Source organism: Garra rufa, unplaced genomic scaffold, assembly GCF_049309525.1.
Source record: "Garra rufa unplaced genomic scaffold, GarRuf1.0 hap1_unplaced_175, whole genome shotgun sequence".
In the NCBI taxonomy this organism is placed as follows: Eukaryota; Metazoa; Chordata; class Actinopteri; order Cypriniformes; family Cyprinidae; genus Garra; species Garra rufa.
Window position 1 is genome coordinate 1 of NW_027394450.1, and position 22,535 is coordinate 22,535.

Here is a 22,535-nt window from a genome sequence, read left to right on the forward strand (position 1 = left end):
CTTGTACCAAAAAAAAAAAAAAAAAAAAACATTTTATTTTGATGTTTAACACTTGTTTATTTAAAAAATCACAAATGTGACCCTTAAACCAGTCTTAAGTAGCAAGGGTATATTTGTAGCAATAGCCAAAAATACATTGTATGGGTCAAAATTATTGCCTTCTCTTTTATGCCAAAAATCATTAGGATATTAAGTAAAGATCATGTTCCATTAAGATATTTTGTAAATTTCCTACCGTAAATATAGCTATCAAAACGTAATTTTTGATTAGTAATATGCATTGCTAAGAACTATATTTTGCACCCTCAGATTCCAGATTTTCAAAGTTGTATCTCAGCCAAATATTGTCATATTCTAACAAACCATACATTAATGGAAACCTTATTAACCGCTTTGATCATGTAAATCTCAATTTCAAAAATGTATCCCTTATGACTGGTTTGGTGGTCCACAGGTCCAGGGTCACAAATACGCGTTTTAAAAAGTAAAATAAGGTTTAAACTCCATTGAAATTAGAATCAAATAGAATAAACGCTTTAAAAAAACACTCATTTGATCAACATTTTAACGAGGGTAGGCACGTTCTTTTAGATTACTTACTACCCATAATCCATCTGGCATGTAGGGCAGCAACAAAAGTCTTCCATTCCTGTCTGTTCTTGGCCAACCTCTGGATGGTACCTCAAGTGTGGTTCAGGTTCTTTATTTCTTGTTCTAGTCTGCCTCTCTTGCGTTTGCCCTCTGGTGTCCACGTCCTTTTAGGCCTACTGACTATTTGTTGACAAATAAAATGTGTCATTTTAGACCGTTTCGCGCCCTCCTTTGCACCCTAATAATTGAATGTGCTTTATTTTAAATCTACAGCACACAAGAAACCTTTCAACTGCATTTTCAATCATTGTACTATCCAAAAACGTTAGATCCAGAGCGTACACATTTACCTATAGGCGCTCGCGAACAGAAAACGGCGTTCCCTAGAGGTAGTAACCAAAACAACAAGAGGTGCTCGGAGACTTTATCGCAGAGTACAATAAACGGAGAAAACATAACATTATCGTTATTTCTAGGCTTCTTTTTTTTCAAGTGTTTGTAAAAGGATACATTGAAACGTCAATGTTGAGCCCATATGCCAAAACAACAATAGGAGTAAACAAGAGTCACACGAATTTACAGACGAACCTTTTTACATTTTCAACTTACCCAGTTATGTAGTTCTTGCTTTAAAAAATTATAATTTAGGATACATCTATCTGTATAATTTATATTATAATAATATAAGTATAATTTAACATCTAAGCTATAGTTTATCCACCTTATTCTTTAACACGATTTGGTCAGTTACCCGGATGCGTGGCCATACTGGCGATGTAAACAACAACATGGATTGCATGGTTAATGTACTTCTGAATAGTTGTTCTGATAATTTATGCTGCCTAACCACGGAAGAAACGTGTGGAAGCTGTTAAATCATATAGAGAATGACTTAGTAAGCAAGAAAGTGCACAATATTTTGACAAACTAAAGTTATGTGGTAATATAAGCAGCATTAATAAAAAAAAAGATATTAGCCTAATATTTCACCTACCTGACAGGAAATCACAAGAACAAACACAAATGTGACCCTGGACCACAAAACCAGTCATAAGGTTAAATTTTACAAAACTGAGATGTATATATAATATGAAAACACAGTAAATAAGCTTTCTATTGATGTATGGTTTGTTAGGATAGGACAATATTTGGCCGAGATACACCTATTTGAAAATATGGAATCTGAGGGTGCAAAAAAATCAAAATCCTGAGAAAATCACCTTTAAAGTTGTCCAAATTAGGATCTAAACAATGCATATTACTAATCAAAAATATTACATTTTGATACATTTACAGTAGGAATTTCACAAAAAAATCTTCATGGAACATGATCTTTACTTAATTTCCTAATGATTTTTGACATAAAAGAAAAATCAATAATTTTGACCCATGCAATGTATTTGTGGCTATTGCTACAAACATACCCCAGTGACTTAAGACTGGTTTTGTGGTCCAGGGTCACAAATGTTGTTGTTGTCAAGATTCTTGCCCTGGAAATCCTGGTTCAGTTTGGCCAACCACAAACCCCATTTGTTCCTCAAACAGTTTCTTGCAGTCTTCTCCTTGATTTGTATGACGGCAGTCTATAGTATTCCAAATGTTTTTCCCGGTCTGACGATTAGTACAGGCCAAACAATTGACCATTTTCAGCAGCAATTAACCTTTTTCCTGAATGCCGAAGTCACGTAACCTGAAGAATGCTTTGCATTTCCGGTCTTTAGTGTTTCTAGTCAAAGTAGCCTATATTCCGAGCTGTTAATCTAATGTTAAACCTATCAAAATGTTTTTAAAAAGCACATAGCTCTATAGCGCCATCTCAATGTCTCAATGACCGTCATTTGTCAGTGCTTCACTCCTCAAAGTTTAATGACATAATGACACAAAGGTGCAGACATTAACTACATTAAAAACAGATGGATGCCATTTGAATGGGTTCCTATGGAGACCGGAACAGAAGAGCATCCAATGTGACATTAGAATTCGTAATGGTGGCACTCATCATTTACTCAGGAAAAAGGTCTATAAATAAGCAAAATATGAGATTCGTTTGGTTTAGTGGCATTATGTTCAGCGCCGCCAATATGGCCGACTGATGACGTGTCGTGAAAACACTCAGCTGATGGTTATTCAGGTCAATCTTTCAGTGCACACAAAAACACACAAGGGATCTGAATTTTTTATTGACGTTTTTCAGAAATTATTTAAACTCGAGATTTTTCTTTTTACAAGACACTTTACAGAAAACCAAAGTTAGCTGGGTTAAAGTCAAAATAAAAGTAAAAAATAATTAGACTTTTTAATGGAGTTTGAAGAGAGAACGGTTACATAGGCCTGTACCAATACAGGTGCACAATACATACAACATGGGAATTCCCCGATATTTAAACACAGTTTAATGGCAGGTACCATGTGGCTGCTCGACATTTACTCTGAGATGCATAAAAAGCATCTGTCTGTAGGCTAACAAACATATTTCCCACAAGCCCTTGCAATTCCATAACTTTTCAAGCATTCCCCTTCTCTGGTTTGGAGCTGACATGCATAGACATGAAGACTTGAGCTAAAAAACATATCCTGTGAGACTGTGAGATGTTTGTTGTACTTTGGCTTGACTTTTCACCTGAATATGAGTTCAGTCCGAGTTCTTCATCCCAGTATTTCATAATTTAAAAACTTCCAAAAACCCGTCCACCCTCACTGCATCACTTCCCGGGCCTCAGCATCTTGATGGTAAACACTTTCATGAAGAAACAACCACATGAATTCTGCCATGTCAGTCAAATGAAAGTGCAGAAATATTATTAAACATCATTAAACTCTATTACATTTCTGCTTCCAACACACAAACAGTCCCAGGGTGCTGCTGCACAGCTTGTCATTACGAACGACGACGTGACGAATGTTGCTACAGAGTTGTTTTTATGTTGTTTTGTTCCCCAAACACGTTGACAGGTTACAGACACATCATCAGACTACAAACATACACACGAAAAGGCGTGAAAAACACGCATCTATCGTAGTCAGCAGAGAGCTAGCTAAATGAACTCAATTTTTTTGCATTGACGCCTTTGCGACAGTATGGCCGAAATGAAAACGTTTTCTCCTGTGGGCAGCAGAGGGCAGGAGAGAGCACTGGGGTTTTCTTACCAGCAGAAACAGGGGATGAAAAGAGGTGGTGGTGGATGAGCATTCGTGATAGTTAGAGGAGAATTAGAGAGAGGTGAAGTAAAACTGTGACTCGGGATGGAGCGATGATGGGCCTTACTAAATGATATGTGTGGAGACGTCAGGGAAAAAGTGCAACCATAGGACCCGGCCCTCAGCAGACAAAAGGGAGACATACCGTAGATAGTTCTCCAGTTACAAGCGAGTGTTAAAATAATCAGCTGTTTGTCAGACAACAGCTTATGTGGACAGACATGAGAATTTGACTTAGAGTATCAAGTAACTCTCACAGCGTGTGTTTGAGTGTCTCTGCCAACAGTATCGACGTCATTTCGGATATTTCAGTCACTGCAGTCAGAGCAAAAACACACTACTACTCTAAGTCAGATTCAAAAACCTGTCACCCATTGGGATGGCATTTAAAAGTTGCTTGATGGGATACATGAGATGCTGCCGTGAGTATTAGTGTTTGTTGGACGAAATATGAACAAATTGAATGAGGCTGAAATGAAAGTGTGTGATTCTGTGACTAAAAAAACTAGTGCTATATTTAGCTCTCAGTAAAAGAAGGAAGGGGAGGGAGGCTACTTTTGGGGGCCGGCCTACAGGAAGTGATGTAATAGCACCAGTATATCAGATGACAAGAATGGTGAACATATAGATGGAAAAGTAGAAAAAAGACAAAAAAGGTGTCAGAAGTGCTATAAGGAAGAGAGATTAGAGAATAGGAAGAACAAAGACAGACAAAGACAGGCAGTAAAACAGAGAAAGAGAGGGAGGGAATGAGAAAAAAGGCAGTTAATATAAAGTTTCCAAAATCATTTTTTAACAAAAAGTACAACGTGTGAAAAGTGTACAGCTTGGATTGTGTTCTTGTATAAGATTGCATGTGTGAACTGAGATTTGAGAGAAAGAGTTGTCTGTCACTTAACAAGAGGAAATCTTCACCATTCTGCCATGATTACAGCTCTCGCAAACTGTCAGCGTGTGCGTAATGGACGGCTCTCAGCTTTGGGTTTTGTTGTGAATGTGTGATTTTTATTATTATTATATATTTTTAAAGACTGTGTCTTAGCCAGGTGCAACACAACAACTTTCAAGCGACAAGTAATTTGTCTGACCTCCCTGAAAACAAAAACCAAGTGCTTTTTCACAGAACAGATGTACGATTTACAACTAGAGTGGGGTTTAAACGTCTACAGTGACAATCTAGGATTTAACCTGGAAGAAATCCCAGAAGGTTTTAAGATTTAGAACTTTACTATTTGCACTATTTGTGGTTTAATACAATAGTTTAACTCCTTTGTACAGTGAGATGTTCTTGCTTCCACTTGAGCACAAAATGCTGTTTGGATCATCTCAAATCATGATGAAAAAAATGATCATCAGGTACTTTGTGCTTCTTGAATCCTGCTTATTAATGCAAAAGAGGGACAAATCAAATACTAACAGATTCTAAAATTCATATCTTTTTTTTTTTTACTTCAATTTTGAATCAAATTGTTAAACTGATTATAAAAATGCATTAAAGTACATTGTAAAATAGAAGCTATTCAGAATTTTGAACCTCACTAAATGTGGATTTTAATGCGGGCGGTGCTACACAACTGAACATACAAACTACAAAACTGCAAAAACCAGTCTTAAGTAGCAATAGCCAAAAATACACTGTATGGGTCAAAATGACAGATTTTTCTTTCATGCCAAAAATCATTAGGATATTAAGATCATGTTCCACGAAGACATTTTGTAAATATCCGACCGTGAATATATCAAAACGTACTTTTTTATTGGTAATATGCATTGCTAAGAACTTCATTTGGACAACTTTAAAGGCGATTTTCTCAATATTTAGATTTTTCTGCACCCTCTGATTGCATATTTTCAAATAGTTGCATCTCAGCCAAATATTGTCCTATCCTAACAAACCATACATCAGTAGAAAGCTATTTATAAATCTTAATTTCAAAAAATGTACTCTTATGGCTGGTTTTGTGGTCGCATGTAGCAACACAATGTATATGTAATTATAATATATAATAATTATATACTATAATTATATAATAGATATCGAGTTTGCAGTTTGTAGCTTTGTCATGCTGCACCTAGATTGGACACAGTATTTTTTTCACACTTCTATTTTAAGTTGAAATTCAAATAAGACAAACTTCACCCCTCTCCTGTCCTCCTGTTTTTAAAGATTCACCTTTAACTCCTCGCCTCCAAAACTCTCCACCACCCCCTCTTTTCATACCCGTCTCTCTCACTTGAGATGGATTTTGCGCGCAAGTTGCGAAAAGAACGCGGCGGGACTCGTTTTAGTTTGCCCTCCCTCTTTTTCTTGTTTAGTGAGCTCTAGCTCAATGGTCATAAGAACCCTGCCCTGCCTGCCCATCCCCGCTGCCTCTTCCTGGGCTTGGGTCTGGGTGGAGGCGGCCCCGCTCAGGAGCTCTAGCTCTCTGCTCCACAATCCCTATTTCTTCTCCCTGCGAGACTCCTGTTTCTTCTTCTCTGACGCTGCCGCCTTCAGCTTGGCCGGATCCGTCACAGCCAAAGCCTGGAAAAAGAGAGGGAGTGTGGAGAGGGGAGGAGTGAGTCACTACGGGAGGAAAGAGAGAAATAGAGAGATAGAAAGAAAGCAAGAAGGATAAAGAGAGAGGAGGGAAGATGTGGATTAGGTGGGAATGGTCAGGTGAGTTTAACGGATATGAGGAACCAGAATAGGGGAGGTAGTTTCATTACAGAAGAGAAGAAGAAGAAGAAGAAAAAAGAGAGTGAAATGCTAAACGAGTGGTTAGAAGGAGATGAACACCAGGGGAACTTTCGGTTTCTGGAAAGGGAGGACAAAACAGGAAGTGGCCAGTTAGGGAGTGATAGCGTGACATCACAGCACCTGAATAAAAGAATCTTATACAGCTGACCTTTGACCCCTTGGGATGCTGAAACATGTTTGATTATCTTTTGATTTTTTCATAAAGAAGGTTCAGTTCTGTCAGAAACCTGAAATGGTGCTGCACTACGGAAGTGAATCATTTTTTAACCCAATGGATTTTTTGAATAGAGAAACATTGCATTATGGGTTTTGGCAGGGCATCCTATTTGTTCAAACAATAAAATGTTGGAAGGAGAGTTTTGGAAAGATGCAATGTCATTATTTTTTGCATTTGATGCTATTAGAAGTGCAGAAATTAAACACTTAGTAAATACAAGTTAAACCTGATTACCGCAGAATTTAGAATTCTGTTGACAGAACTTGTTTTTAACCTGAAAATATGAATATATATAAAATCTAGAAATATGTCCAAGAAAGGTTTACAGTTACTGTACATCTTACTGCTTTTGTAATATAAATGTGACCCTGGACCACAAAACCAGTCATAAGTTGCATTGTATGGGTCAAAATGATACACTTTTATGCCAAATTTCATTAGGATATTAAGTAAAGATCATGTTCCATTAACACATTTAGTAAATTTGCTACCATAAATATATCAAAACATAATTTTTGATTAGTAATATGCATTGCTAAGAATTTAATTTGGACAACTTAAGAATTTAATTAAGAACTTAAGAAATTAAGAATTTTATTTAAAGGCAATTTTCTCAATATTTAGATTCTTTTGCACCCTCAGATTCCAGATTTTCAAATAGTTGTATCTCGGCTAATTATTGATCTACACTAACAAACCATACATCAATGGAAAGCTTATTATTCTCCTTTATGACTGGTTTTGTGGCCCAGGGTCACAAATACTCGTGTTAAACTATGCAGCAGGTTTCCGCTATGGGATTTTAAAGTCCTGCAACCTGCATTCAGTTCACTGAACATTGGAGGGTGGACTGGGTTTACTCTGACAGAACCAAAAAAATAAAGAAGTGAAAGAGAAAGAGTGAAGCTGACAAGAGACGCACACAGAGGAGCACAAATAGAGGAGCGTATACCGAAACTTATGACAGAAAGAACGAAAGAATAAAGGCAATAAAGACAGAAAGAACATAAACAATACAAGATTGAAAATCTGCTACTTTGTTCCTGTAAGAGATGAGATGCAGTGGCTTGATTGTACATGATAGTGTTTGTCATGATATAATACACGATTAAAGCGGATACATGATTCAGTCTGACAGCATTTTACTCTTCACCTGTGGAGAGAACGGAGGACAGCAGGAAAGGGAGGGGACGAGACAGCTAGAGGAGAAAAATCAGTGATATGGAGAAAGTGAAGGATAATGGCGTGGAAAAGTGCACAGAAGAAAATAAACCCAGAGGGACAGAAAGAGAAAAGTAAGGTGGTATGTAAATGAATGGCACGTTAGCAGAGGAAAAAGATGTATGAGCTCCATTTGATTGCCAGCTCAACGACACTGATATGGCGATCCCTAAGTCCACAGGAAAATAGGGCCGAGAGTGATAATGAATTCTTAAATCTGAACTACAAATCAGCTTTCATTTTTGCATTTTGGTTTAACCTTTGTCGTCCCATAGGTATCTTACGGCTCGTTATAATATTTCTCGACATGGCTTATTGCACGCAATTGCAGTATATGTAGCAACAACAAACATGCCTGTGTGCTTGTATCCTTCAAGAAATGTAGTTTTGACACCAATGCTATGCCCCAAATCTCCACTGCTTCTATTTTTGATGAGGTACAGCTACTCTGGTCTAGACATGTACTGGATTACAAGTATGTTTACATGCATTGCGAATGAGCCTTCATAAACTGGAATGCTGACAGGAGCACAAACACTGAGGTAGATGTAGCTTTAATTGGAGCTTTGAATTCGATGAGCCGATTTCGATTTCATTAGCGCTTATTTGTATTATTGAATTACACTTATTTATTCATTTAATTTTTTAGGACTATGCTTTAATTATATTTAATACTACTACAAAATATTATTTCATTATTTTGTCTGGTTAAACCTTAATTAAACCTAGTAAATATACACTATCAGTCAAAAGTTTAGAATATATAAGATTTTTTTAAGTTTTTTAAAAAAGGTATCTTATGCCCACCAAGACTGGTTTTTTTTTTTTTTTAATAAATTTTTTAAAATGTAATTTATTCCAGTGATGGCAAAGCCACGTTTTCAAAAACCAATACTTCAGTCTTCAGTGTCAATCCTTCAGAAATCATTCTAATATGCTGATTTGGTGCTCAATTATTAATAATGGTTCTTATTATCACTGGAAACAGCTTTTGCTGCTTAATATTTTTGTGGAATATTTTTCCCCTCAGGATTCTTTGATAAATGGGAAGTTCAAAAGAACAGCTCTTATTTGAAATGAATAAATATCTTTTCCGTCACTTCTTTTTACCTCAAACTTTTAAATAATGTTACAGTTTCCAAAAAATATAAAGCAGCACAACTGAAAATCAGCATATTAGAATGATTTCTGTAGGATCATGTGACACTGAAGACTGGAGTAATGATGCTTAAAAATTGAGCTTTTCATCACAGGAATAAATTCCATTTTAAAATATATTAAAACAGAAACAGTTATTTTAAACTGTAATAATATTTAACAATATTACTGTATTTTTGACAGTCGTTCAAACCAAAAAATCTTACATATTACAAACTTCTGACTGGCAGTGTGTGGAAATGTACTGACTTTACTTGTTTTAAAAAGGAAAGTGGACAAAACTAACCACAGACAAAAGAGGGGGAGACCACTGGAGGACAGGAGGTCTTTAATAAAGCGCAAGTGAAAGAAACTAGCAAGCATGTGTGCATGTGAATGTGTGCTTGCATGTGTGTGTTTGCGTGCATGTTTAGGGTGGACGCAGGTGAGCACTTGCCTGTTTTTGCTGTGATCCTTCTTTTCCTTTGCCTTTCTTGCCATGTTTACTAAGGGGACAAAAATACAAAAATTGCATGAACAATGTGGCCACCTGGTGGAAGGAGGACTCAACTGCTTGTTATGTAGCTGTCCTATAGTCTCAGCTTCAGACAGCTGAAAGTTTGTCATTTACAAGTAGTATAAACAGTATATTGAGTTATTGAGTGAAAAAAGCAGATACTTAATATTTATAGACAAGCACATAAAAACAAATTACTTTTCTTGTCTAAGTGTGGAGTTCCTAGTAAAATAGAGTATATTAGTCTGGCTATGAGAGAATAGGTGACTTAGTAATTCCCGGTTTAACTAGAGGGTCTGTCAATGCCTTGCTCATGACGTGTGTGACTGGTGGGGATCTGGGCTGTGTCGTGGTAAGCGTGTGCGTGTGAATAGGAGCGTGTGTGTCAAGGCCGGGCAGAGGCTCGGGTCGGGCTTGAGGGAGCAGATACTCCCAGACTGACCTCATGCTCAAGCTGAACACTCGTCTGGCGACCAGGAAACGCATCAGATAGTATATTGCCACAATGAGGATCAGCAGTCCCAACACTACGCCAATAATGGCCCCTGTTATCACACCAGCCTGGACTGGAACTGAGAGAGAAAGAGAGAATATAAAGTGCTCCTATACAGCTTTACTGATCTATTAGCTGCATTTTGTCTTTGCCTTAATGCACCTGTTTTATGTGCTGGGGGTTTTTACGGACACGACTATATTACTGTAAAACAACTGCAAACAACATCAATCAATGTCCACCTGGAAATGCTCTCATTTTTTCCTCGCAACCAAGCCGGCATATCCCACTAATACCGCAGTGAGAAGTTAAATTTACTGTTTAAAAAGGAAACAAAGAGGAAAATCAAAAACACCTGTGCAAAAATGCATTTATTTGATGAATTAGTCTCCGTGTGAGGCATGTGGATTCAACAACAGCTATTTTTCATGGAAATTGTACTCTCAGAAAAAAAAAAAATGTACGACCACACAAGGAAACCACTCAGGTCTGTCTGCTTTACTGTTATTTTGTGCTTCCATTAGCAGCAAACTTTCATCTCCTGCCATATGATCTGCTAGATTTTGTATGCCACCCTGGAAGAAGATGGGCCTAAAGGCAAAAAGCCTGATAGTAACTGCAGCATGAGAGGAAAGCAAAAGAGGGACCAGAATGTTTTCCTGTGTAGCTCGTTTAAAATCATTTTTTATTAGTAGATGAAGACAAAATGTTTATAATAATCAGTTACCCTTCTCAAACACTAGCAGTCGAACGCTGGAGGGGCGGCCGACAATGTCAGGTGGGTTCTTGGCGTCACAGGTGAAAGTTCCATTGTCTGCGTAGTCCACATTCTTGATCACGATAGAACCATCACGGCGATTTGGGTTCCCCACAAATTCCAGACGGTCCCGGAACAGGCCTTTGTTATCTGCATAGGCAACTCCACCTCCGTAGTGGAAAATCTAAATAATGATAGATAGTTTATATTATCATCCTACAGCTGAGGTCAAGTTTACACACACCTTGCAGAATCTACAACATGTTAATTATTTTACCAACATAAGAGGGATCATACAAAATATGTGTTATTTTTTTATTTAGTACTAACCTGAATAAGATATTTCACATAAAAGACATTTACAAGAGAAAATAATAGTTGATGATCCACAGCTGATTTTTAAAATTTTTTTATGATAGTTGTTCATGAGTCCCTTGTTTGTCCTGAACAGTTCAGAAAACTTCAGAAAAGTCCTTCAGGTCCAACAAATTATTTGGTTTTTCAGCATTTTTGTGTATTTGACCCCTTTCTAACAATGACTGTATGATTTTGAGATCCATCTTTTCACACTGAGGACAACTGAGAGAGTCATATGCGACTATTACAAAAGTTTCAAACATTCACTGATGCTCCAGAAAGAAAAACAATGCATTAAGAGCCAGGGGTGTAAACTTTTGAACAGAATGAAGATGTGTACAATTTTCTTATTTTGGCCAAATATCATATTTTTTTCATTTAGTCATGACCAACAGAAGCTACAGAAGACACAAACATGTTTCCCAGAAGACAAAATTAGTTAAATTTACCCTGATCTTTAAATTTAAAACGTTTTCACCCCCGGCTCTTAATGCATTATTGCCTTCTGAAGCATCAGTGAGCGTTTGAACCTTCTGTAATAGTTGCATAATAGTCTCTCAGACACTGTGTATGTAAACTTTTGACCTCAATCTTATCATAAAATCGAAAACTATATTTAAACAAATGTATCAATTTAAAAGAAAGCAGAGAATCTTCACAGCAAAACTACTTTTAGTGTATAATGTGATTTTACAGATTTTTTTAAATTTAATAATTATACTGATAAACTATTATATAAATCAAATAAAGTCATGCTATTCAATTCACTCTGTTCCACTGCACAGCGAATAAAATTAGATTTTGAACTACTGGAATTACCTGTATGAACAAGCATCCAGAAATGAATGCAGCCAGTTGGCCGACTTACACCCACAAGGACCTAATATTTCTATTTGCATGGTAATTATCTCTACAAACCACACAGACACAAGGATATTATTCCTAAGGGGTGGGCATGTTTTCATACAGATATGTGAGTTACACTACCAGTGCAAACACCTTTTAACAGGTTTAAGGAAATGCAATCACACTACACGTCTAATATGAGGCTTCATGCTGTAATTGCTAATTAAAATAATTATTAAAAACTTGTGAAACTGAAAGAGCGGCTCTCAAACAAGTACTGCCTTTTTAATTTTCTTTTTATTAAGATATAGACCTACAATAAGACATCCAGTCAAAGTTATGTGATGTGAATATTCAATATTCTTTTGATGCCTTTGTTGCCTTGGTTTGCTTTGTTAACTGAAGAATGTTTGACTATTCAGAAATAGAAATAAGTGCAAATAAAATAAATCAGAACCATTAATCTGCCTTTATTCTTTGTATAACCTGTAGAACTTTCTCTTTTGCAAAGGAACACAAAAAGAGATGTTTAGAAGAAATATGGATGGGTGCCTAGGGCAAAGAAAAAAGAAGCCTGGACATTCTGAAAAATATCTCTCATGTGTTCCATGCAATAATGTACTATATGTGACCCATGAATTTTTGGGTTAACTATCTCTTTAAAGGTATAGTTTCTGCATGTGTGTATCTACGCACTGAGATGCTGTCTTTAGCCCCATCTGGACGGTAGTGCCATGAGAAGGTTACGTCTGGAGAAGTCCATTGCCAAGAGAAGAAAGAGCAGGAGAGTCTGACATCTGAGCCAAACAGCGCATGTCTCTCCCAGCTTGTATACACAACAATAGCCGTGGTCTGAGAGGCTGGAGAATACAAACACACAGAATGAGGAATATTAGCCTACATGGGAACACAAATCTATAAAATGAATAAAACCGTAAGGCTGGAGATGTGAAATGCTAATAATATGCAAATAATAATAATAATAATAATAATTTACCTCAAGAACATCTTTGAAGCTTGAAAGTCAACAATTTGTCTTTAAATATTTATTTGTAAATGACAGCCACATGAATATTAATTTGCACAAATTAATATTAAAATCATAAATCACAATCACAGTCATAAAATGAACATCAATCAATCATAAAATTTTCCTTACTTTCTCAATTTTTTTAACATATATAAAAATACATATTTAAAAGTTTAAATAATTATATATCCACTAGTAGTCAAAAGTTTTTGAACAGTATGATTTACTGTTTTTAAAGAAGTCTCTTCTGCTCAACAAGCCTGCATTTATTTATCCAAAGTACAGCAAAACAGTAAAATTATTTCAAAAAGTTTTTCAAAAATAAAAAAAACTGTTTTCTATTTGAATATATTTTAAAATGTAATTTATTCCTGTGATTTAAATGCTGAATTTTAGCATCATTACTCCAACATTTATTATTATTATTATGTTAAAAACAGCCGAGTAGTATTTTTTTCAGGTTTCGTTAAAGAATAAAGAATAAAGTTCAGAAGAACAGCATTTACACTGTAAAAAGTTTTCACCAGATTCAACTTAAAAGCCTAAGTTCAGCAGCTGCCTTAAGTTTTCAAGTTAAATCAACTTAAAACTACAAGTCATTTGAACTTATTACAATAAAAATTAGTTGATCTAACTTGTGAGTTTAAATGACTTAAGTTGATTTAACTTAACATTTTAAGGCAGCTGCTAAACTTAAGTTTTTAAGTTGAAACTGGTGAAAACCTTTTACAGTGTATCTGAAATAGAAATCTTTTGTAAGATTATAAATGTCTTAATCATCACTTTTGATCAATTTAAAGCATCCTTGCTAAATAAAAGTATTAATTACTGTAATTTCTTCCCCCCCAAAAAAAAATAAATAAATAAAAAATAAAAAATTTGCCTCCAAGCTTTTGAATGCTATAGTGTATAACGTTACAAAAGCTTTTCATTTCAGATAAATGCTAATCTTTGGATCTTTCTAATCAGCAAAAGAATCCTGAAAAAAACATACTCAACTGTTTTAAATATTGATAATAATAATAATAAATATTTCTTGAACTGGATCTGAAGACAGGAGTAATGATGCTGAAAATGTAACTAAAACTAAAAACTAAATATTTTAAATAGTATTTTAAATAGTAAAAATATTTCAAAATGTTACTGTTTTTGCTGTACTTTAGATCAAATAAATGCAGGCTTGGTGAGCAGAACAGTGAGAAAAGTACACATTAGAAAGTATTACAAAAGCTTAAATTCATTAAATAGACAACTGATACAAAAACAAACCTTGAACCAGAACAAAAAAAATGCTTGTTTTTGTAATGTCATTGATCTGCTGTTTATTCAACTTAATAGTATTGCACATTTAGAAAAAAGGAACAAAAACAAATTACACAAAACACAAAAAGAAAGAACTGATGACCTACAGACATAATTGAGAGAATAAAATGCTCGAGTTAAAATAGAAAAGAGCAGTAAAAAATGTAGGAAAGACTGTGTGATCAGTCCTTTCTGATCTAGCTCATCTGTCAAACCTGGCCAGTTTTGAACAGGTAGGCAACAGGTGCTCAAACCACAGGTGAGTCTGATCATACAATAATTTTGTCATACTGTCCAGAAGGACTTTTTTTTATATTGTCTAGTTAGCTTCAAAGTTAGTTTGCTTTTACAAAATGTTGAAATGCAAGATGGATGAAATGTATTTACCTATGCCCAAGAGCACCACGGATGTCAGTGCCAGTACAGACAGCATGATCTCCCTCCGATCTCCCCGCAGGTCACTATGTGAGGGGTTCCAAGAGAGCGAGGGATGGAGAAAGGACAAGAGATGGAGGGAAGAAGGGAATGAGACCAGAGGGCATCAAGATGAGACTATTCAGTGCTGGACTTTATACCCAACCACACCCCAATCTTAAGCCCTGCCTCCACCACCTCATTATCTCTTGCCTTCTCTTTGGCCCCGTCCCTGACACGATAGTCTCCCTCGCTCCCTCTCCCTCTGAAAGACTGTCTATGAACACGATATAGAAAGGACAAGTGATACAATAACCTGAGAATGAGTTCTCTCTCTCGCTCTTCAGCTAGTTAATAAAAGCATCGCGGCATCTGTTTGACAAGGAAAGATCAAATTTGAAGGACAAAGACACTGCAGCAATAAAGAAAGACAATCTCTAAGTGAGTCAGATTGTATTTGGAGTTCAGTGTGTGTGTGTGTGTGTATCTGTGGTTTAATACTCTGATACCTCCCTTCTCCTTATCCTGTCACAGTTGAGTGCTGTTTGTCTGTAAATCCTTCCTCTCTTATGCTGATGATTCGGCTCTATAAACAAAACATACCCTGAGAAGCCGCCGGTCTGAAAACACAATGAGCTGCAGGTCTTTTCAATCTCACCTGTCCTGACCCGGTCGCCATCTGCCTGCCACTCACATTCACCAGAACAGCAAGGGCGATGGACAGAAAGGTGAAGGGTATAATTTATGTGCCGCCAGCATCACCAAATAATGTAACGATGTTCAAATTTAAGCCAAATGGTTGAGCCAATGTTGCCAAAGCAACGTATTGACAGCGCCATGGTGTTTAAACTATCGGACGAATCAAACTACCTAAATTTGCATATTAAACTGGACCAACACTTCATCTTTAACCCCTTAACTGTCACCCCCATTTTTTTTAAATATGCGTGAACGTGCACTATCCTAACTTCAATTGTTGTAATTCATGAACACTGTGGAATACAGATCTAAGGTTGGTCTCTTTTTAAAGAAGACAATCAGCAGATTATTGCAGAAGTGGAATTATTTCAAAAAAATAAAGTATCAACAAATTATAGAAGTTTAAATATACTGTAAATAAAATGCACTGTACAATTTGTATTATATTTTATATAAAATACATATTTTACATAACAGGTTTTATCCTAAATTTGATATCAAATTGAAGCCTCACATCTAAATAAGTTATGTTCCAAATTTGAAGTTGATATGAAAAAAATTAAGGTTCCTGTGAAAGTTTGTTTAGGGCGTTATACCACAAACAGCCACCGGGTGCCATCCAAATGCCAAATATATTTTTTATGCATTTTTCTGTCACAAAAGTCTAAATTTTTCAGAGAATTTTCGTTCTATCACAAAATAACCACCAAATATGCAATCCTGAGACTCAGACCTTTCAAATGATATGTTTTTTGTCAAGAATGTAAAAAGTTGTGATTCTAAAAGACCGTAATGCATTTTGTAATATGACACTGCTAAGGGGGAGGAGACCGCCAAACGATTTTAAAGTACCATTTCCATGGTAAAGCAATGTCCGATTTCAAAATGGTTTTCACAGGATGATTCTTGAGATTCTAACCTTTCAAGTGATATATAATTTATGATGGTTACTAAAACATTTGATAGAGAAAAAGGACAACGGAAAAAAGAGTGCCAAGCGTCCCACAGGTGGGACGGTGACAGTTAAGGGGTTAAACCTTTAAAGTCTAATGTATCATATTTAATATATGAATCTTTAAGACCTCTAAATTATCAACATGATCAAACTGAAAAACCAATACTAAATGCTGTCATCTGATTAATAATTTACAGTTTTTAGTAAGTAAAATGGCTTCTACAGTAGTATAATTGTAACTTTTTTTTTCTATAACGATTTTTTCCATATTTTTATTAATTTTTAAACTGAACTTTTACTGATTATATATAATCAGTACACAATATGATAAATCTGGCATTGAAGAATGTTTATTTGTACATATTTTGCTCATCATTGTATTGTATTTGCATTATATATTTTTAAAAATATAGTTATAAATTTTTAACAGTTTAAAAGTCTTTACTGTCACTTAAACTTTGTCCTTTTTAATTGATTAAAAAACAACAACAATAATCTGACCCCAGACTTTTGAGCAATTGTGCATACAATGACAGCCCGTTTCTGCTACTGAATATACATGCATAAAAAAAGTAATTTGTACTTTTTGCAAGTTTATATCACACAATTCCGAATTTATATCTCACAATTCTGAGAAAAAAGTCATAATTCTGTGATATAAAAACGCAATACTGAAAAATAAGCCATAAAAAGTAGCAATTGCGAGTTATAAAGTCAGAATTACAAGACAATTCTGAAAAATAATTTTGCAAGATATAAAGTGAGAATTGCGTGAAATAAACTCGCAATTGCAAGTCATAAAGTCAGATTTACGAGACAAACTCGCAACTCTGAAAATAAAGTCCCAGTTCTGAGAAATAAAGTCACAAATTATGAGATATAAACTCACATTTCTGGCTTTTTTCCTCAGAATTGCGAGTTTATATTTTGCATTTGTAACTTTTTTTCATAGAATTGCGAGTTTATATCATGTAATTCTGACTTTAAAACTCAAAATTCTTAGAAAAAAGTCAGAGTTGCGAGTTCCGTGATATAAAATCGCAATACTGAAAAATAAAGCCGCAAATCTGAGAAATAAAATCACAATTTCATGATATAAACTCACAATTGTGAGATATAAAGTCAGATTTACGAGACATAAACTAGCAATTCTGAAAAATAAAGTCCCAGTTCTGAGAAATAAAGTCACAATTGTGAGATATAAACTCATTCTGGCATTTGTAACTTTTTTCTCAGAATTGCGATTTTATATCATGCAATTCTGACTTTATAACTTGCAATTGCAAGTTTATATCTCACAATTCTTAGAAAAAAAGTTGCGAGATATAAAGTCAGAATTGCGTTATAAAAACGCACAATTATGAGTTATAAAGTCAGAATTACAAGACAAACTCGCAATTCTGAAAAATAAAGCCGCAATCCTGAGAAATAAAGTCAAAATTGTGTGATATAAACTTGCAATTGCAAGCTATAAAGTCAGAATTACAAGACATAAACTCGCAATTCCGAAAAATAAAGCCACAGTTGGGAGAAATAGTCAGAATTGTGAGATATAAATCTGGCTCTTTTTTTCAGAATTGCACATCATCTGGTCAACAGTAACAAATTGCGAGTTTATATCATGCAATTCTGACTTTATAACTCGCAATTGCAAGTTTATATCTCACAATTCTTAGAAAAAAAGATGCGAGATATAAAGTCACAATTGCGTTATAAATACGCACAATTATGAGGTATAAAGTCAGAACTACAAGACAAACTCGCAATTCTGAAAAATAAAGCCGCAATCCTGAGAAATAAAGTCAAAATTGTGTGATATAAACTTGCAATTGCAAGCTATAAAGTCAGAATTACAAGACATAAACTCGCAATTCTGAAAAATAAAGCCACAGTTGGGAGAAATAGTCAGAATTGTGAGATATAAATCTGGCTCTTTTTTTCAGAATTGCACATCATCTGGTCAACAGCAACAAATTGCGAGTTTATATCATGCAATTCTGACTTTATAACTCGCAATTGCAAGTTTATGTCTCACAATTCTGAGGAAAAAATCGGAATTGCAAAAAAAAAGTCATAATTTTAATCATTGTATTGTATTTTTTATTATATTTTTTGCCCGCTACAAACTACAGGGCTTTAATCATAAAATTAAGAATTTAAATATATTAAAATATTTAAATATTGCGAGAACTAATATTTATAGGCCTATTTGTTTTCTGTAAGTAATCTGCTATACTGTTCTCAGTGATTTTACAAGGTATTCAAACTTTCATTTTCACTAACATAAATTGCATATTTACAAAAAAAAAAAAACTAGAGGTCTTTTCCCCACCTCAAGTATGAGCTATGTTACTCAAGAGTCATAAAAGCCTGATGTATCAAATAATACAAAATATTTTTTTTAAATGTTATATATTTTTGTCTATAAAACAAAATGTCAGGTGTATATATCAGCCTTTACAGGGTTAAAGTTATTTTTCATCTAAATATGAAAATTATGTAATTACTTTTTCATCATGTAATTTGCGTTACCATTTACTTTCATTTTATGGACAAAAAAAAAATCTTGTTTACCACATGAGAAAGAAAGTCTTTCAGGTTCAGAATGACTTAAAAGTGGATAAATGACATTTTCCATGTTTTTATTTAAATTTATGCATTTGGCAGCTGTGTTTATCTGAAGTGACATACAATGCATTCATAGTATCCATCTTTTTAGTTGTATTACCACGTAATTGAACTTATGACTTTGGCGTTGCTTGTACTACACTCTATCCCTTTAACAACTATCCCTTCATCAACAAACAAGTTAAATGAATTCACGATAATATCACATCAAGGAGAAAAGAAAGACAGGGCAAGAGAGTAAGAAAGACAGCAAGGGAGAGAAAGTCACCTCCTGACCCTGTTTCTCCTCTCGCTGCCCTTTCACCAGGACACGTTTATGGGATGAGACAAAGACATCTCTTTCTTCATCCTTCTCTTTTTCCATTTCTCCCTCTCTTCAGATTCCTCTCCTCTGCTGACGTCTTCCAGACACAACAATGCAGAGAGAGAGACAGACAGAAAGACATGGGGTGAGCGGGCGGGTCTAATTTAGAGCTGCTTTCTTTCTCTTCCACCATTGCTGTGTCTGCAGACAAAGGTTTGCATTCTTTACGCCTCCAGTCTCTCACCCACTCCTCTTATTCCAGTGAAATGGCATTAAAACGGGCAAAACATATTAGAGAGGAAGATATAAACACATGAGTTGATATGAGGACACATATAGTGCATAGCGATTTAATAAAAGTAATAATGTTAAAGGAGAATCGGCAGCTTTTAAATGTACAATGCAGATCATAAACATCAAACATGTTTTGGTCTCCAATAAGTTGCAGTGCTTACCTTTGATTTGTAACTAGCTAACCCATATTAGGTGACTGGATCAATTGATTCATTATCTCAGCAAAGCTTTTCCTGCAAGAAAAATAAAACAGTTAGGCCAGTTTTGAACAAGTTAAATCAGTTTAAAAGCATCTTATTGCTGTTTTGCAGCTTTAGATACACTGCCATTGAAAAGTATTTCAAAAAGAGGTCTTATGCTCACCAAGACTGCATTTATTTGATTAAAAATACAGTAAAATTGTAAAACATTATTACAGTTTAAAATAAGTGTTTACTTTTTCAACATATATTAAAATGTAATTTATTTCAGCAGTGAATGCTAAATTTTCAGCATCTTTGCTTCAGTCTTCAGTGTCACATGATCCTTCAGAAATCATTCTAATAAGCTGATTTGCTTATTTCTATTTATTATCAATGTTGTGCTGCATAATCTTTATTACATTTATACTTATACAGAAATGTCAAAAGAACATGATTTATTTTAAATATATATTTTAATAATTATAAAAAAGTAATTTAAAAAATCTAAAAAATATAATTATAATTTTGATAACAATTTAAGCTTTTACTGTCAATTTACTGTCACTTCAACTTAATTTGTCCATGCCAAATAAATGTAATAATATTTTTTTTAAAGAAATAATCTGACCCCAGATTTTTGAGCAATAGTGCATGCTATAAAAAGTAATAAAAATCAAAATAAATAAAAAAGTATTAAAAATAAAAAAGGTAATTGCTACCTTTTATCTCACAATTTTAACTTACAGTCAGAATTGCATGAAATAAATTCACTATTCGGAATTTTTCTCAGAATTGCATGATATAAATTTAGAATTGTTAATAAAATAAACTCAATTCTGTCTTTGTAAATCACAAAAGCAAGTTTACATCTCGCAATTCTAAGAAAGTCATAACTGCAAGAAAAGGTCATAATTGCTAGATATAAACTGGCATTTTGTGAAAGTCAGGTTTGTGAGAAAAAGTCAGAATTGCGAGATATAAACTCACATTCATGGAAAAGTCAGAATTGAAGTGAAAAAAAGTCAGAATTGCAAGATAAATTCAGAATTTCGAGATATAAACTATAAAAATGTCAGAATTGTGAGAAGAAAATGTTAAAATTGCAAGATATAAATTTACATTTTTGAGAAAAAAAGTCAGAATTGCAAAATAAAAGTCAGAATTATGAGATATAAACTCACATTTGCAAGAAAAAATTCAGAATTGCGAGACAAACTTGCATTTTTGAGGAAAAAAATCAGAATTGCAAGATGAACTAGCATTTTCAAGTACAAAGTCAGAAGTGCAAGATAAACTTGCATTTTCGAGGAAAAAGTCAGAAGTGCGAGATAAGCTCACATGTTAAAGAAAAAAGTCAGAAATGCAAGATAAACTCACATTTTCAAGAAAAAAGTCAGAAGTGCAAGATAAACTCACATTTTCAAGAAAAAAGTCAGAAGTGCAAGATAAACTCACATTTTCAAGGAAAAAGTCAGAATTGCAAGATAAACTCACATTTTCAAGAAAAAAGTCAGAAGTGCAAGATAAACTCACATTTTCAAGGAAAAAGTCAGAATTGCAAGATAAACTCACATTTTCAAGAAAAAAGTCAGAAATGCAAGATAAACTCACATTTTCAAGAAAAAAGTTAGAAGTGCAAGATAAACTCACATTTTCAAGAAAAAAGTCAGAAGTGCAAGATAAACTCACATTTTCAAGAAAAAAGTCAGAAGTGCAAGATAAACTCACATTTTCAAGGAAAAAGTCAGAATTGCAAGATAAACTTGCATTTTCAAGGAAAAAGTCAGAATTGCAAGATAAACTTGCATTTTTGAGAAAAAAATTAATGCGACAAACTTTCATTTGAGAAAAAAGTGAGAATTGCTAGATTAACTTGCATTTTCGAGGAAAAAGTCAGAAGTGCGAGAAACTCACATTTTCAAGAAAAAAGTCAGGAGTGCAAGATAAACATGCATTTTCAAGAAAAAAGTCTGAAGTGCTAGATAAACTCACATTTTCAAGAAAACAGTCAGAAGTGCGAGATAAACTTGCATTTTCAAGAAAAAAGTCAGAAGTGTGAGATAAACGTGCATTTTCAAGAAAAAAGTCAGAAGTGCGAGATAAACTCGCATTTGAGGGAAAAAGTCAGAAGTGCGAGATAAACTTGCATTTGAGGAACAAGTCAGAAGTGCAAGATAAACTTGCATTTTCAAGAAAAATGTCAGAAGTGCGAGATAAACTCGCATTTTCGAGGAAAAAGTCAGAAGTATGAGATAAACTTGCATTTTCGAGGAAAAAGTCAGAAGTGCGAGATAAACTTGCATTTAAGAAAAAAGTCAGAAGTGCGAGATAAACTTGCATTTGAGGAAAAAGTGAGAAGTGTGAGATAAACTTGCATTTTCAAGAAAAAAGTCAGAAGTGTGAGATAAACTCGCATTTGAGGAAAAAGTCAGAAGTGTGAGATAAACTCGCATTTGAGGGAAAAAGTCAGAAGTGCGAGATAAACTTGCATTTGAGGAACAAGTCAGAAGTGCGAGATAAACTTGCATTTTCAAGAAAAAAGTCAGAAGTGTGAGATAAACTCGCATTTGAGGAAAAAGTCAGAAGTGTGAGATAAACTTGCATTTTCAAGAAAAAAGTCAGAAGTGCGAGATAAACTTGCATTTGAGGAACA

The 22,535-nt window shown here is 34.6% G+C and overlaps 1 protein-coding gene across 4 annotated transcripts; it reads right to left on the reverse strand.

The window, feature by feature from the left end:
* Positions 1-2,753: 2,753 nt before the first annotated feature.
* Positions 2,754-14,947, reverse strand: LOC141316977 (myelin protein P0-like). 4 transcript variants are annotated; one of them, XM_073832847.1, is made up of 6 exons: positions 14,794-14,947; positions 12,771-12,934; positions 10,842-11,055; positions 10,064-10,193; positions 9,562-9,610; positions 2,754-4,358 (listed from the first exon to the last, which is right to left on the reverse strand). In XM_073832847.1, exons 1-6 carry the CDS (start codon positions 14,837-14,839, stop codon positions 4,341-4,343), a joined length of 621 nt encoding a protein of 206 aa, XP_073688948.1. In that variant the 5' UTR covers positions 14,840-14,947; the 3' UTR covers positions 2,754-4,340. The 4 variants fall into 4 exon arrangements, with proteins under 4 accessions (XP_073688948.1, XP_073688949.1, XP_073688946.1 ...); XM_073832848.1 differs by having other exon boundaries at positions 2,754-4,457; XM_073832845.1 differs by having other exon boundaries at positions 2,754-6,313.
* Positions 14,948-22,535: the final 7,588 nt, after the last annotated feature.

Coding starts and splice junctions, on each gene's coding strand:
- LOC141316977 (XM_073832845.1), bottom strand. CDS start 14,839: ATGCTGTCTGTACTGGCACTGACATCCGTGGTGCTCTTGGGCATAG. Junction 10,194..10,841: donor ACTGCTAGTGTTTGAGAAGG/GTAACTGATTAT, acceptor TTTCTCTCTCAG/TTCCAGTCCAGGCTGGTGTG. Junction 6,314..9,561: donor AAGGATCACAGCAAAAACAG/GCAAGTGCTCAC, acceptor CTCTTTTTCCAG/GCTTTGGCTGTGACGGATCC.